Source organism: Belonocnema kinseyi, chromosome 7 (assembly GCF_010883055.1).
Source record: "Belonocnema kinseyi isolate 2016_QV_RU_SX_M_011 chromosome 7, B_treatae_v1, whole genome shotgun sequence".
NCBI lineage: Eukaryota > Metazoa > Arthropoda > Insecta > Hymenoptera > Cynipidae > Belonocnema > Belonocnema kinseyi.
Genome location: NC_046663.1, coordinates 2,957,935 through 2,975,467, shown reverse-complemented (window position 1 = coordinate 2,975,467; position 17,533 = coordinate 2,957,935). Strand labels below are relative to the sequence as shown.

The 17,533-nt window shown below is 22.0% G+C and overlaps 1 protein-coding gene across 1 annotated transcript in view; it reads left to right on the top strand.

The window, feature by feature from the left end:
* The window catches only part of LOC117175912 (disco-interacting protein 2), a 132,678-nt gene that overhangs the window by 70,605 nt on the left and 44,540 nt on the right, over window positions 1-17,533 (top strand). Inside the window, exon 8 of the mRNA XM_033365754.1 lies at window positions 11,442-11,872. Within this exon, the coding sequence (XP_033221645.1) occupies window positions 11,442-11,872 (431 nt within the window). The remainder of the gene's footprint in view (window positions 1-11,441; window positions 11,873-17,533) is intronic.

Genomic DNA, 17,533 nt, shown 5'->3' with positions numbered 1-17,533 from the left:
AATTTTAACCAAAAAAAAGAACGTGAATTTTTGACAAAATTAAGAATCTTCAATAAATAAATAAAACTTTTAAGAAAGTAGTTTAAGTTTGAACCAAATAATATGAATGAATAAGAGGAATTCTCAACGAAAAATACAATAGTTAAATTTGAAGAAAAAAAAATTGTCTCTGCCTCTGCCACCTTTTCAGAAATGAAGAATGTTTGTTGAAAAGATAATACGATTTACTGAACAGTCTGATCTAACTTTTGAATAGATTGTTCAATTTTTAAGCGAAAAAGGAGGAATTTTTTATAAAACAGTTGTATTTTTATACAGTAAAGCACGAATTTTCTACTAAATAATTCAATTTTCAACGAAAAATGAAGTTTATACAAAAGAAAATCAAAGAAAAAGTTAAATTTTGAACCGAGAAGAAAAAATTTCAAATAAAATTATGCATCCTCAAGTAAAATTGGAATTTTTAAGAAAGTATTTTAATTATAAACAAAGTGGTTATATTTTCAAACCAAAAATTGATTTTCTGCCAGAAAAAACTAATTTGTAACCAAATTAAATAATTTCAAACCAAATAGTTGAGTTTTCAACTGAAAAATGTTAATTAAGAGTCAAAAATGGAAGTCAAATTTTCAGTAAAAAAAATGGATTTTTAACCAAAAATCAAACTCATTTTCAACAAAATAGTTTTATTTTCAACAAAATTATTAGTTTTTTTAAGCAAATAATATGAATTATTAACCAAAAATATATTATTTGAATTTTCAATTTTAAAAAAGTCGAATTTTCAACTAAATACATCGATTTTTAATCAAGTAGTTGAATTTTTATCCCAGAAGATTAATTTTCTACCAAAAAATACGAATTTTCAAAAAATTACATAAATTTTGTACTAAATAGTTTGAACAATGTATGTGGCATTAGTCCAAATTTTATTTTATTAATTTTTAGTTTATATTCTTTTCGCTTCTAAAATATTTTTACGTACTAGTAGAATTTCTTAACTAAAAAAAAAAGTTCTGAACCAAAAATGAAATAGCTGCATTTTTATTTAAGATAATTAATTTTCAATAAAAAAAAAGAATTTTCTAAAAAAAATTTTAATTTTGTACCCGAACATACTAATATTCAACAAAAAAGTTAATTTTTCAACCAGTCCTTTGAATTTTTAATAAATAAGTTCAATATTCAGTTGAAAAAATTAATTGTTAAGCAAAAAGAAAATTGTCGATATACTAATTAAAAATAAAAAACAGTTGGATTTATTCAACACAAAAGAATTTTCAACAAAATTCTTTAATCATTAACCAAAACAGATTAATTTTCAATAACATTTATGCAGTTTTAATAACAAAATAAATAATTTTACAATCAAAAAGGCAAGTTTTTAACAAAATACATCAATTTTCGACCAAATATTCAAACTAGCTACCAAATTTTTGAATTTTAAACCGAAGATGCAAATTTATGTCCACAAAACAGTTTAATATTTAACCCCAAAATGTGAATTTTCGAGAAAAAGTTTAGTTATCATAAAAAAATTTAATTTTCTCACGATACAATTTAATTTTTTAAGCATACAGTTGCATTTGTGACAAAAAAAAAGATGAAGTTTTTGAACAAATGTAATTTTTTAAATTAAATTGATTAATTTTGAACAAAATAGTTGAATTTTCAACCCAAAAAAATTTCGTATTAAAAAAAAGAATATAAATTCCAATCATATTGTTGAATTTTCAAGCGAAAAAGGCAAATTTTCAACAAGTGTTAAATTTGTAACAAAGATGTATAACTTTTTAATACAATTTTCAACAAAATAGTAAACAAATTTAACCTAAAAAAATGAATTTTCCAAAAAAATACGATTTTTAACAAAATACATAAATTTTCAACCAGCTATTTAAATTTTCAATTCGAAAATCTGAATTTTCAACCAAAAAGTTATATTTTTTTCCGGACAGTTGCAGTTTTAATCTAAAAGAGGAATTTTCCAACAAAAAACACGATTTTTTAAACAAAATACATAAATGTTCAACCAAATATTCAAATTTTTTATTTTCAGGATAAAAATAAAACTTTTCCATAAAACCGGGAAAACCCGGGAAATGACAGTGAATTTTTTTACCGGGAATTTTACAAATTTGTTGAAGAAAAATCCGTCCACGTTCAATTTCAACAGTTTTTAAATAATTAGTTGAATCGTTATGTTTTTCAATTCTGTTATTATTTAGCTTACAATGCGTAATTCAAATTTTTTTTTGCTGTAAAAATTTTACATTTAAAATTTTTATTTCTAAGCTTAAATTTTTTATTTAAAGATTTTTTAAATAGTTTCTTATAGACTTGAACAAATAACAAATAATAGCCTTTTGATGTTGAAAATTTTTGGTAAAAAAACATTTTTATTTGATAAATAAATAAGTTTTTGTAAATTTATCTGTACTTTAAGTATTAAAAAGTGAACAAAAACGATTTGACAAACCGATTTTAAAACAGTTCAAAGTTTAAGATTTTTCAGATTTTAACGTTAAAACTTAAACGGTTTCAATTTGAAAGTCTTAGTTGTTAAACTTGATAATAATATATTCTTAATTAAAAGATTTTATTAAATTTAAAATATTGTTTAACTCTAAAATATTGAATTTTTAACCCATTCAATTTGAAATTTTTAATTAAAAAAAAGGATAAATTGTTGAATATTTAGCAATTTTTGAATTTTTATTCAAGACAAGTAAATTCAAACTAAATATTCAAAAGTAAAGAATCTTTAACTTTGAACGTTAAAATTTTAATTGTTGTAGTTGAAAAATGCTTTATTGGTAAATGAAATTTTTAAATTTTGAGGTATAATTTACAAATGAACATTTTTAGACAAAATTTAAGTAATTTTAAGAAATATTTAGGAGTTTTAAAAAGATAAAAAATTATCATGCCAATTTCAAAAAGTTTTCTTAAAACCTTCTAGAATCTTTTTTGAAAATTTTGTTTAAATCTTTGAATAACTTTTAAAATATTCTCTTAAAATAATTTTTCAAAATGAAAAGTTATTTTTAATTTTCCTCAGAATCTTAAGAAAATGTTTTTATTCTTTTGAAGCTATTCACAATACTGTTTTTTATTTTAAATTTAAATTTATTTTCATTGAAGATTCATAATTTTAATTGAAAATTTATCCTTTGGTCGAGAATTTAACTATTCTGTTAAAAATTCAAAATTTTCGCCTAAAAATAATAAATGTTGAATTGTTATTTATACATCCAAATTGTAAAGAAATTTTCTAAAATTTGCATGATTTTCTGAAAATGTTAGAAAAAAATCAATTAATTATAACAGATATTTAGAAGTTCTGAAAAAATTTCTAAAATAATTAAAAATTTAAGTCGAAAATTCATTTCTTCGGTTGAAAATTTAAACATTTTGGTAAAAATTCCAAATTTTGATTGGAATTTTTATTCTTTCTTGGTTGAAAATTGAAATCTTTTCTTGAAATTTCGTTTTTTTCTTCAACGATTCAACTATTTTGATGAAAATTCACCTTTAAATGTTAAATTCAACTGTCTTTTATTTGAAATTTAAATATATTTTCATTGAAGATTCATAATTTTAATTGAAAATTTATCCTTTGGTCGAGAATTTAACTATTCTGTTAAAAATTCAATTTTTTTTTTTTTTGAAATTTTATTATAAAATTGTTTTTGGTCCAAAATTGATTTTTTTAGTTGAAAATTCGACTAATAGGTTGAAATTTCACATATTTTGTTGAAAATTCATTTTTTTTTCGAAAATTTAATTGTTTCATAAAATATTTATTACATAGGAAATTTGTTAGTTTTGAATCTTTTCAAAACTTCTAGATATCACTTAAAATTACTCAAATTTCGTCTACAAATAATAAATTTTAGATTCTTATTTATACATCCAAATTGTAAAGAAATTTTCTAAAATTTGCAGGATTTTCTGAAAATTTTAGAAAAAAAATCAATTAATTATAACAGATATTTAGAAGTTCTGAAAAAATTTCCAAAATAATTATTTAAAATAAATATCAAACAACTTCTAGATTTCTCAAGATTTTGAAATAAAATTTTGAAGTTTTCCAAGGATTTTTAAACTATTTAAAAACAAAATAATTGAATTTCTAATTTAAGAAGTGTTCCGTTAAAAATTTTGCAATTTTTCAATATTTAATGTTTCTAGCTTGGAGTTCCTTAAAATTATATAATTTTGAAAATTTTAAAGTTCATTGATTGATTTTTTTTAATTTAGAGCATTGAAAATGATAACGTGAATTTATATTTTTTTATATTGATAAATTTTAGTACCTTCAATTTTATACGCGTAAATTATTGAGAAATTGAATAACAAAATTGTTTAACTAAAATATTTTAAATTTAAATTTAAAAAACTCAAAATTTAACAGTTCCACTTTAAGTACTTTCATTTGCAGCTCAAATTTTATTACCTCAAGTCGAAATTTTTTCCAGTGTTCCATTTTTTAAATTTCATTTGCCGTGAAAAATGTTTGCGAACCCGGAAATGACCGGGAATTTATTTCGTCATTTAAAATGGCCACCCTGATTTAAACAAACAAAGACGAATTTTCAACCTCATACTTTATTTCAAATTAAAAAAGTGATTTTATATAAAAAAAGAATCATTTTTAACAAATTACGTAAAATTTCAACCAAAAATGTGTATTTTCATCAAAAAATGTACAGTTGCATTTTTAGCTTTAAAATTGAAATTGAATTTTCAACAAAATAATACAATTTTTAACCATAAAAAGATGAATTTGTAACCCAAAATTGAAATAGGAGTCTTTTCAGTAGAATGAACTTTCAAGAAAAATTATTGGGTCTCTCATTGGGTTCTATTGATATAATTATTAATCTATTATTTTAATAATCTATTAAAATAATTATTTTTCCATTTTATTTTCGAGTCTCGCCTCGTTAATAATATGACTTGGTAAGAGAAAGTGTTGAAGAGAATTTTTTTTATTAAATATTAGTTTAGCGATAATTTGTAGAGCAACCAGCACGGATTAAATTACTGCTATAAAGAGTTAAGTGCTCGATTCACTCGCGCATAATACCTCTTTCACTGCACAACTGGGTCTTTGAACAAACTTAAATCAAACGATGACACTATTTTTCTACTATTTGGAAAAAAATCTCAATGAAAAACACTTTTTTCAATTCGAAAAGACGATTTTTCAACCAGGAAAGATTTTTTCAGTCAGTAAAGAAAAAAATTTAATTAAAAATGTTGAATTTTCTACCCAATATTTATATTTGGAACCAAAAAAATTAATTTTTAACAAAGACGATTAATTTTTTACTAAAAAAAGAAAAATGAATTCTTCAGAAAGTACATCGATTTTGAAACAAACAGTTGTATTCAAACGAAGATTAATTTTCTACCAGAAAAGAAGAATTTTCAACAAAATCTATATATTTTTAACCAAACAGTTGCAACTATTAACTAAAGACATTGAAGAGAATTAATTTTCAGTTCAAGAAACGAATTTTCTACAAGAAAAAGTTTTAGTTTTATTACCAAATAGTGAAATTTTAGACCCTATTGTCAAATTTTGAAGCAAAAAATCGAATTTTCTACAAAAAATGTTCAGTTTTTTTTTCCAAAATAGAGGAAATTTAGACCATATTGTTAAATTTCCATGCAAAAAATTAAATCTTTTACAAAACAGTTCAATTCTGTATTAAATAGTTGAATTGTATACCAAATATTTCAATTTTCAAACAAAAAATTGAATTTTGTACCAAATAATTAAATTTGATATAAGATTGTTGACTTTTAAAGCTGAAAATATGATTTTTTCTTTCTTTAAAATGGTTGAATTTCCAAGGGAAAAACAACTAATTTTCTATAAAAACAGGCTTGTTTTTGTACCAAACAGTCGAATTTTTAATCTAGAAGAATAATTTTCTATCAAAAAAGACGACAACAAAATAACAAATTATTTAAATTTTTAACTAAAAACTTTGAACAATGAATATGACCTTACTGCAGATATTATTTTATTAATTTTTGCTGTATATTTTTTTTCTAAATTTTTTGAAACTAAATATTGGAGTTCTTAAATCAAAGAAGATCAGTTTTTTAATCAGAAATGGATTAGTTAAATTTTCATTGAAGAGAATTAATCTAAAGTTTAAAAAACAAATTTTTTACAAAAAAAGTTTCACTTTTTTTACCAAATAGTGAAATTTTAGACAAAATAGTTTAATTTTCAAGCAAAAAATGTTCAATTTCGTACCAAATAATTGAAATTTATATCAGATTGTTGAATTTTTAAGCTAAATTTCTTTGAAATGTGGAATTTTCTACTCGAGAATATGAATTTTCGACAAAATATTTAAGTTTTCAGTTAAAAAAATCACTTCAACCCCAAAAAAAAGGAAATTTTCAACAACATGTTTTTTCGAAAGCATTGATTTTCTAATTAAAAAGACAACTTTTTAACAAAATAAATAAATTTTTAACCAAAGAAATGAATTTTATGCAACATTTTTGAATTTGCGAGCTAAATCTACGAATTTTCTACAAAAAAAGCGTTAATTTTCAATTTATAAAAATTAATTTTGAATAAGGCAGCTGCATTTTTAATAAAAAAAGGTAAAAATTCTGTTGAAAGATACATTTTTAACCATAGTTTATTTTTCAAACGAGAAGGTTCATTTTATATCAAAGATGAAGTAGTTGAATTTTTATTTAAAATACTTAATTTTCAATAAAAAATTTGTTTAACCAAAGAGTTAAATTTGGAACCAAAATAAAAATGAATTTATAAGTAAGAGGATTAATTTTCTACTCAAAATATCGAATTCTCGATAAAGTGCATAAATTTTAAACCAAATAGTTGTGTTTTCCACCCAAAAGATTAATTTTCTATAAGAAAAGAAGAATTTTCAATGAAATTATTAAATTTTTAACCAAGAGGATTAATTTTCTATAAAAAAAGGCGAATTTTAAATAAATTACTTTAATTTTCAACTAAATACTTTAAATAATGGATACGACGTTAGTCTAGATTTTATTTGATTAATATTTAGTTTATATTTTTTTCGTCTCTAGATTTTATTAACTAAATAAATAAAAAGGATTAATTTTGCACAAAATATTTGAATTGTTAACTAAAAAGTGAGATTTTTCACTTAAAAATACAACTTTTCAACAAAACACGTACATTTTTAACAAAATAATTGGATTTTATACCAAAATTTTTAATTTTCGAGCCTATTCTACGAATTTTCAACAAAAGTGTTAATTTTAAAGAAAGAAAAATCATTCTGAAAAAGATAGTTGTCTTTTTAATAAAAAAGGTGAAATTCCTACACGAAGAGATCAATTTTCAAGAAAAAAAAAAAACAAAAAACAAACAATACTGATGAAAATAATAATAGTTGAATTTTCAACCCGAAATTATATAAATTCTCAACAAAAAAGTTTATTTGAAATTTATCGGTGGAAGTTCCAACTAAATAGTTAATTTTGCAGTTAAAAAAATTATGTTTAACAGAAACAGTCGATTTTTCAACTAAAATTAAAAATCTTCAATCAAGATGATAATTGCTTACGAGAATAGTTCAACTTTCAATAAAAGAGTTGATGTTTCAACAAAAAAAGATTTTCATTAAAAAACAAGAAGTTGAATTTTTAACTAAAACTGTTTTTCTACCAAAAATAACATCAATTTTCAACCAAGAAATTTTCGCTTTTTTCGTAGAAAATTAATCTTTTTAGTTCAAAATTCAATAATTATTGTACTAGAAAATTTAACTGTTTTCTTGAAAATTAATATTTTTTTACGGAAAATTGACCTATTCTATTTTTTTGTTAATTTTTTTTTTTTAATTCGAAAATTCAACTTTTTTGGTGAAAATTTATGTATTTTTTTGGAAAATTGGCTATATAATTAAACTATATAATACAAAATCAAACTACTTTGTAGAAAATTCGATTTTTTTGTTTCAAAATTTGACAATTTCGTCTAAAATTTTACTATTTGGTAAAAAATTAAAACTTTTTTTTGTAGAAAATTTGTTTTTTGAACTGAAAATTAATGCTCTTTGAAGAAAATTGCATTACATTTTTGGTTAAAAAAATTAATGTTTTTTGGTTAAAAATTCATCTATTTAGTTGTTTTTTTTTCATTTTACAAAAAAAAACTAAAAATTAATCAAATAAAATCTGGACTAACGTCGTATCCATTGTATAAATTTTTCAGTAAAAAATTTAAGTAATTTGTTAAACAAAAATTCTTTTTTGGTAGAAACTTAATTTTCTTTATTAAAAAATTTACAGATTCAAATTTTTGCTTCAATATTGAACAATTTCGTCAAAAATTCTATTATTTGTTAAAAAACTGGACATTTTTTGTAGAAAATTCGATTTTTTGCCTGAAAATTGAACAATTTGGTCTAAAATTCTACTAAACGGTAAAAACGAAAACTTTTTTTTTTGTAGAAAATTTGTTTTTTGAATTAGAAATTAATTCTCTTTTAAGAAAATTTAACTGCAACATTTTCGGTTAAAAAAATTGATCTGTTTTTTGGTTTAAAAATTAAACTATTTCGTTTTAAACAATTTAGAAGAAATATATAAACTACAAATTAAACAAATAAAATCTGAACTAAGATCATATCCTTTGTTTAAAGTTTTTAATTAAAAATTTAAGTAATTTGTTTAAAAAAAACGTTGTTTTTTTGTAGAAATTAATCTTATTGGTTAAAAATTCAACTATTTGGTAAAAAAATGGATTTATTTGGTTAAAAAATCTTCTTTTCTGTTAGAAAATTTTCGTTTCTAATTTATGTACTTTTTCGAGAAATCATAATTTTGGGTAAAAAATTAATAGTTTTGGTTGAAAATGCATTTCTTGGTTCCAAATTGAACTAATAGTTTAAAAATTCAATTATATGGTTCAAAATTAAAATTCTTCAGAGGAAATTCGCTTTTTTTTTGTATAAAATTAATATTTTGGTTAAAAACATATTATTGAAAATTCTTTTTTTTTTTGGTGTGGAAAAGTGATTTTTTAAACTGTAAACTTTAATATTTTGTTGAAAATTCATATTTTCGAGTAGAAAATTCAACTTTATAAAGAAATTGTTCTATTCAGCTTGAAAATTTAACACTTTCTTATAAAATTTGACTGCATGTCACAAAATTAAACCTATTTTATAGAAAATTAGTTATTTTTTTCTTGAAAATTCAATCGTTTCAATGAAAAATCATTTTTTTAAGTTAAAAATTTAACAATTTGATATAAAATTCAATTATTTGGTACAAAATTCCACAATTGTTGTAGAAAGTTCGCGTTCTTGGCTTGCAAATGCAACAACTTGGTATAAAATTCATCTATTTAACACAAAATTACTCTGTGGAAAATTGGATTTTTTGCTTGAAAATTTGGTCTAAATTATCACTAGATATTTGGTAAAAAAAACTGAAACTTTTATGTAGAAAAATTTTTTTTAACTGAATATTAATTCTCTTCAATATAAATTTTTTTACTACATTCTCGGTTGAAAAATTGATTTTTTTTTTATTTAAAAATGTAACTATTTAGTTTTAGAAAATTTAGAAAAAGAATATAAAATAAAATCTGGACTAACTTCGTATCTATTATTCAAAGTTTTTAGTTAAAAATTTAAATCATTTGTTGAAAATTCATCTTTTTTTAATGAAAATTAATCTTCCGGATTAAAAATTCTTGTTTAAATTATCTGTTACAAGAATTTTTCAAAGTGAAAAATCATTTTCAGTTTTCCTCAGAATCTTAAGAAAATTTGTTATTCTTTTCTAGTCTTTCAAAATTCTTAAAAAAATGCTAGATTTTTTATTTTAAATCTGAAAAAATCTCAATTTTATTTTAAATTTGGCTGTAAGTATTTTCAAATTATATCAATTCATTTTGAAATTTATTTAAAAGTTCTGACAAAAAAATCAAAAATTATTTTGAATTTGGAAAAATTTAAAACCACTTCTAGATTTTTCAAGATTTTGAAATAAAATTTTAAAGCTTTTGAAGGATGCTTAGACTATTTAAAATAAAAATAATTTGACTTCTAATTCAAGAAATGTTAAGTTAAAAAAAATTATTTTTCAATTTTTAATGTGTCTAGCTTAATATTACTTAAAATAATATTATTTTGACATTTTTTGAAGTTTATTGCTCGATTCTTTAATTTAGAGTATTGAAAATTTTAACGTGGATTTATATTTTTGAAACTTAATCTGAATCTTTGAACTCTATAATTTATAAAAGTTATAAATTTTGCAGTTTATTTGAATTTCATTTAAAATTGTTTAATTGAACAGTGTTAGTACCTTCCATTTGGTACGTGTACATTTTTGAGCATTTCAATACACAATTTTGGAATTAAAAAATTTTTAAACTTCAATTTTAAAAGTTTGAAATTCAAGGGTTCTACTTTGAATGCTTTAATATGTTGTTTATTGTTTATTACTATATATGGAAAAATGTTTAGAATATAGTTTGATTTTTTAAATTTCATTGGCCGTGAAAAATATTTGCGAACCGGGAAATGACCGGAAATTTTTGTCTTCGATGAAAACGGCCACCCTGTTTTTATTAATTTATATATATATAATATTTACTACTTAAACTTCTGATCTAAAAATTAGGTTTGAATTTGTATTTAAATTCCAATAATCTATTATTCATATGCTTTGCAGAATCTGGATCAAATTTGTCGCTAGATACATTAATTAAAGTTTATTTAAGCTTACAATGCATTTGAAAATTTCACAAAAATGTGTTTTTTCACTGTATAAGACGGAAATTCAATCTAAAACTCTTTGTTTTTGATGAAAATTTTGTTGTTTAGTATTCAATAATTGTTTTAAACATAAAAAACAATCGTAAAAACAATAAAATTAAAATACATCTTTAAAATGGTACCTGCTCTCTCTAGTTCCAGTTTTCGGCACCAGGTGGCGAAATGGTCAACTACCATTCCCAATAGAATATATATATATTTAGCTAAAACATAAAAATTGATGCAAACTTCTGTAAAAAAAAAATCCAAAGATCAAATTTGGACCACTACGAACAAACAGAAACAACAAAAAATCCTATTGTAATCTAAAAAAATTGGAACAAATAAATAATTTTCGGACAAAAGTAAAAAATAGGAAAGGAAAATGATATAAGGGTACTTGTAAGTGTACCGAAACTTTGGTAATGCAATTTTATTTTATTTATTTTTATTTTGAATGTTATTTTATTGTAATTTAATGATAATAAAAATAAAGAAGTCTTTGGATTCTTGTATTTTTTTTTTTTTTAAACAGGAGTTTGCATCAATTTGATTATTGGACGTTAAATAGGATTTTTAATTTGGATTTCAATCTAAATTTAAATCTCCTAAATCTTAAAACATAAAAATTCGTAGGTATCGTCGTTGTGGTGAAAATGGAGGGTCAGCCCTACATCTGCAAGACGGACGAGGTCGGGGAGATTTGTGTGCACAGTCCAACGACCGGAACGCAGTATTGGGGCCTGCAGGGTCTGACGAACAACACCTTCAAGGTCTCGCCACAGCAGCCGGACGGAATTACAATCGGCAACGAGGAGTACACGCGCTCCGGTCTCCTCGGCTTCCTCGGACCTGGAGGTCTCGTTTTCATTTGCGGCTCTCGAGACGGTCTCATGACGGTCACCGGCAGAAAACACAATGCGGACGACATAATTGCGACTGTATTGGCAGTTGAGCCGACCAAGTTCATCTATCGAGGCAGAATCGCGGTTTTCAGTGTTCGAGTCTTGCGAGATGAGAGAATATGCGTCGTGGCGGAACAGCGGCCAGATTGCAGCGAAGAAGAGGTCAGTTGAATCAAATTTTTTTAAATTTATTTTTATTTCTTTTTTTTTTTTTTCAATTGTAATATTATATTTGACTATTGTCTCTTTCTTTAAAGAAATTTTTGACAACCTATCTCAGGGTTGCTCTACAAGACCTGAAAAAGTCATGGAATTTAAAAAAAAATTACACAAAGAACATACTGGGTGTTAGATACCCAAGGGTATTCAAACGTGTGCCGTGTCGACGGTATTGAATAGTTTTTTTTTACAAGAAAATCAATTAATGATGTTCAATCTATCTAGTTTGAGGAGAAAAAGGTTTCATAACAGTTTTTGAAAATTAAAGTAGTTAAAAAATCCTTTTTTTGGAACAAAAAAAAAACATAAAAAATTACTTCTTTCACTCTAAAATTCCTAACTTTTTAGGTTTTTGATATTTTTACTTAAAATTTTACCTGAATATTTCCGAGATACGGCACTTCAAAAATAAAATTAGTCTTATAGTATTCGTTCCCAAAAAGGTATTTTTAGTCTGAAAAATAAAAGCTTCAATTCAATGAAAAATGAAACACCGTACCTTGCGTGATTAACGATTTTGTTGATCTTAAACTGCGTATAAAAAATATAAAAATCCAAATTGTTTCATTTTTTGAATTTTGTACGTTTTATTAAAGCGCAAATAATTCGCTGGGTGTTGTACACCCAGTATGCCCTTTAAGGGTTAATCTTCTCTTTTTCAAAGTCTTCATAATTTAGTATTTTATAGTGAATTATATATTGCAAAATTAAAAAAAAAAACCTGAAGGAAAAAAAATCAGGTAAAGTTTACGAATAAAATGAAATGAAAGATTCAATGGGAAAAGCAAAAAGATCTTTGTAAATTGTTGAAAAGAAGAAATTCGTGAACTAACTAAATTTCGGTCAATTTTAACTTCAGACAAATTTTATTACTTTTTTAAAGAGTTTCGAGTTTTTTTAGATTGCTATTATTCTCCAAAGTAATCCTAATCTTTGCATAAATAATTGAACTCTAATTTTTCTTTAAGAAATAACAAATAATATGATTATGATTACAGAATACTTTTTTTGTTCACTTTGATAAAAATATCATTGAAAATTGTTTTGAATTTAATCAAACTTACTGATAAACTATTATTATTGCATTATAATTTGTTAAAATTTAATTTAATTGGCTGAATTAAATAAAAGTACACCTGGAATTTTTAATGATCCCGAATCCGTTTTTATTGAATTAAAAATTTAACTATTTAATTTTTGGTTAATAATGTATGTACCTATCTTTTTATTTAAAAATTAAGTTTTTATTTGTTAATTAATTTTTTTTAAAATGTATTACCTAATATTTAACTGTTCGATTTTACTTCCAAATTTAAATTTTCTAGATCTAGATCTAGTTGATCATTCGTTGTTTTAAATGAAAATTAATTTTTTAAATTCAAAATTCAAATATTTCATTTTTGGGTTGAAAATTTATCTGTTTTAATTGGAAATTGAACTATTCGTTTGAAAACTAGCTTTAATAAAAATTCTTTTATTTAATTTTTTTTAAATTAACTATTTTGTTGAAAATGCTTTTTTTTTTCTTGATGAAAATTAATTTTTTGTAATCGAAAATTCAAATATTAAATTTTTGGGTTGAAAATTTATTTATTTTATTCGAAAATTCAACTATTTGCTTGAAATTTGTCGTATTTTAATGAAAATTCATCTACTTTGTTTGAAAATTTAACTTCCATATTTTTTTAAATTTTATTTTTTTCGTTGAAAATTTATTTCTTTAGTTCAAAATGATTTTTTTTTAAATTAATTTTTTATTTTAAAATTAATTATCTAAGATACAAATATTCCATTTTTTGTTGAAAATTTAACTTTTGTAGTTAAACGTTCAATCGTTTAGTTGTAATTTAAAATACTTTAATAAAAATTCTTTTATTTTTTTTTTTTTAATTGAACTATTTTGTTGAAACACTTTTTTTCTTAATGAAAATTAATTTTTCAAATCGAACATTTTTGTTGAGAATTAATTTCTTTGGTTCAAAATTATTATTTTGTTTTGTTGAAAATTAATTGTTTTCAAACTCAAAATGGAGCTATTCCAGTTTTGCAGAAAATTCAACTTTTTTAACTTAAGATTCGTCTGTTTAGTAGAAAATTAATCGTCTTGTTTGAAAATTAATCTTTTTAGTTAAAAATTCAATTATTTTGTTGAAAATTCCTTTTTCTTGTTAAAAACTAATTTTTTAAACTTGAAATACAGCTATTCCATTTTTTGTTGAAAATTTACCTTTTTAGCAGAAAATTAGTATAAATTTTCAATATTTTTTATATAAAGTTAATCTTGTTGAAAAATTTGATTTCTTTGTTTGAAAATTGAACTTTTTTTGTTGAAAATTCGTTGTTTTTGAGTTGGAAATATACCTTTATAGTTGAAAAATTAATTTTTCCAGTTGCAAATTCGTCTTTTTAATATAAAGTTAATCGTGTTTAAAAATTCATCTCTTTGTTTCAAAATTTCACTTTTTTTATTTTGTTGTTTTTTGATTGAAAATTTAATTTTTCTATTTTTGATTTAAGTTTGATTTTTTTTCGTTTAAAATTAATTTCTTTAGTTGAAAATTGCAACTATTTTATTCAAAATTTCTTTTTCTTGTTGAAAACTAATTTTTTAAACTGAAAATGCGCCTGTTTCATTTTTTTGTTGAAAATGTATCTTTTTAGTAGAGAAATAATCTTGTAGTTTGAAAATTCGTCTTTTTGGTGAAAATTTAATTTTTTCTAAATTGTTGTTTTGAATTGGAAATGTATCTTTTTCAATTGTAAAATCATTTCTCTTTTAAAAATTTACTTTTTTATTCGTCTTTTTATTACAAGGTTAATTTTCTTTGAAAATTAATCTCTTTGGTTGAAAATTGATCTTTTTTTTAATTCGTATTTTTTCGGTTAAAAATTTAAGTTTTCTATTTTTTATTTAAGTTTCATTTTTTTTTTCATTAAAAATTAATTTTTATAGTTGAAAATTTCAATTATTGTTTTGGAAATTCCCCTTTCTTGTTGAAAAATAATTTATTAAACTGAAAATACAGCTATCCATTTTTTGTTCAAAATTGACCTTTTAGCAGAAAATTAATCTTCTTTAAAAATTCATCTTTTTGGTTGCAAATTGAACTTGTTTTTTTTTGTTTGTTTTTTTTTTTTTGGAAATTCGTTGCTTTTTAATTGGAAATTTATATTTTTCAGTTTAAAAATCATTTCCTAATTGAAAATTTAACTTCTTTAGTTTTAAATTCATCTTTTTAATAGAAAGTTAATCTTCAAGTTTGAAAATTAAACTTTTTTTAAATTTTTTGTTTATGAATTAGAAATGTATCTTTTGCACTTAAAAAAAAATTTCTTCAGTTGTAGATTTACCTATTTTTTGTTTTAAATTCGTCTTTTGAATAGAAAGTTAATTTTCTTGTTTGACAATTCATCTGTTTGTAATTGAAAATTGAACTTTTTTTTTTTTTGAAAATCCGTTGTTTTTCATTTTTTGGTAGAAATTTTATCTGTTATTCGTTCAAAGTTTATGTTTTTAGTTGGCAATTTATTTTTCTTGTTGAAAACTAATTTTTCAAACTGAAAATACAGCTGTTCCATTTTCGGTTAAAAATGGGCTTTTTTAGTAAAAAAATAATCTTCTACTCTCAAAATTTATGTTTTTGGTTAAAAGTTGAATTTTTAAATTGGAAATGTATCTATTTTACATAAAAAAAATAATTTCTTTAGTTGAAAACTTGCTTTTTTTATTTTTAAATTCGTTTTTTAAATAAAAAGTTAATCTTGTTTGAAAATTTATTTCTTTGTGGTTGAAAAAGTGAACTTTTATTTTGAAAATTCGTTCTTTTTTAGTTGGAAATGTATCTTTACAGTTGAAAAATCATTTTCTAGTCGGAAATCAACCTTTTTTTAATTTTTAATTTATTTCTTTAATAGAAAATTAATCTTCTCGTTTGGTAGAAATTTGATCTTTTTTCGTTTCAAAGTCATTTCGTCAGTTGAAAATTTAAACTATTTTTTTGAAAATTGCCTTTTCTTGTTTAAAACTAATTTTTGAAACTGAAAATACAGCTATTCTATTTTTTGTTGAAAATTGGCCTTTTTAGCAGAAAATTAATCTTCTTTTTTGAAAATTCAACTTCTTGGTTGAAAATTAAACTTTTTTGTTGAAAATTCGTTGCTTTTGAATTGGAAATTTATCTTTTTCAGAAAAATAATAATTTCCTAATTGAAAGTTTACCTTCTTTAGTTTTGAATTCTTCTTTTTAATAGAAATTTAATCTTCTTCTTTGAAAATTCATCACTTTGGTTGAAAATTGAACTTTTTTTCAAAAATTCGTATTGTTTTCGCTGAAAATTTAATGTTTCTATTTTTCATTTATATTTAATCTTTTTTCGTTCAAAATTCATTTATTTAGTTGAAAATTTCAACCATTTTGTTCAAAATTTCTTTTTCTTGTTGAAAATTAATTTTTTAAACTGAATATACGGCTGTTTCATTTTTTTTTTAAATTGACCTTTTTAGTAGAAAAATAATCTTATAGTTTGAAAATTCTTCTTTTTGTTGAAAATTGAATTTTTTTAAATCGTTGTTTTTGATTTGGAAATGTATCTTTTTCAGTTGTAAAATCATTTCTCTATTCAAAATTGACTTTTTTTAATTCGTTTTTTTAATAGGAAATTTAAAAATTTATCTCTGGTTGAAAATTGAACCTTTTTTTTTTTTATTTATATTTTTTCGGTTTAAAATTTAACTTTTCTATTTTTGATCTAAGTTTCTTTTTTTTCGTTAAAAATTTATTTTTTTAGTTTAAATTTTCAACTATTTTGTTGAAAATTGTCTTTTTTTAAACTGAAAATACGGCTGTTGCGTTTTTTGTTGAAAAGTTACCTTTTTGGCAGAAAATTAATCTTCTTTGAAAATTCATCTTTTTGGTTGCAAATTGAGGATGTTTTTTTGTTGAAAATTCGTTGCTTTTGATTTGGAAATGTATCTTTTTCAGTTAAAAAATCATTTCCTAATTGAAAGTTTACCTTTGGTTTAAAATTATTCTTTTTAATAGAAAGTTAATCTTCTTGTTTGAAAATTCCTCTCTTTGTTTGAAAAATAAAAATTTTTTTAATTCGTTGATTTTCGCTTGAAATTTTAGCATTCCCATTTTTGGTAAAAATTTGATCTTTTTTCATTCAAAATTCATTTTTTTACTTTAAAAGTTTAACTATTTTCTTCAAAATTTCGTTTTCTTCCTGAAAACTAATTTTTTAAACTGTAGATACGGCTGTTTCTTATTTTTTGTCGAAAATTTACCTTTTTAGCAGAAAATTAATCTCCTTCTTTTAAAATTCATTTTTTTGTTTAAAATTTTAATTTGATTTGTATCCGTCTTTTTATTATAGAGTTAATCTTGTTTAAAAAATTCATCTCTTAGGTTGAAAATTGAACTTTTTTTTAAATTCTTATTTTTTCGGTTGAAAATTTAACTTATTTAGTTTTAAATTCTTCTTTTTAATAGAAAGTCAATCTTCTTGTTTAAAAATTGAACTTTTTTTAATTCGTTGTTTTTGGAAATGTATCTTTTGCATTTAAAAATAATTTCTTTATTTGAAAATTGACCTTTTTTTTGT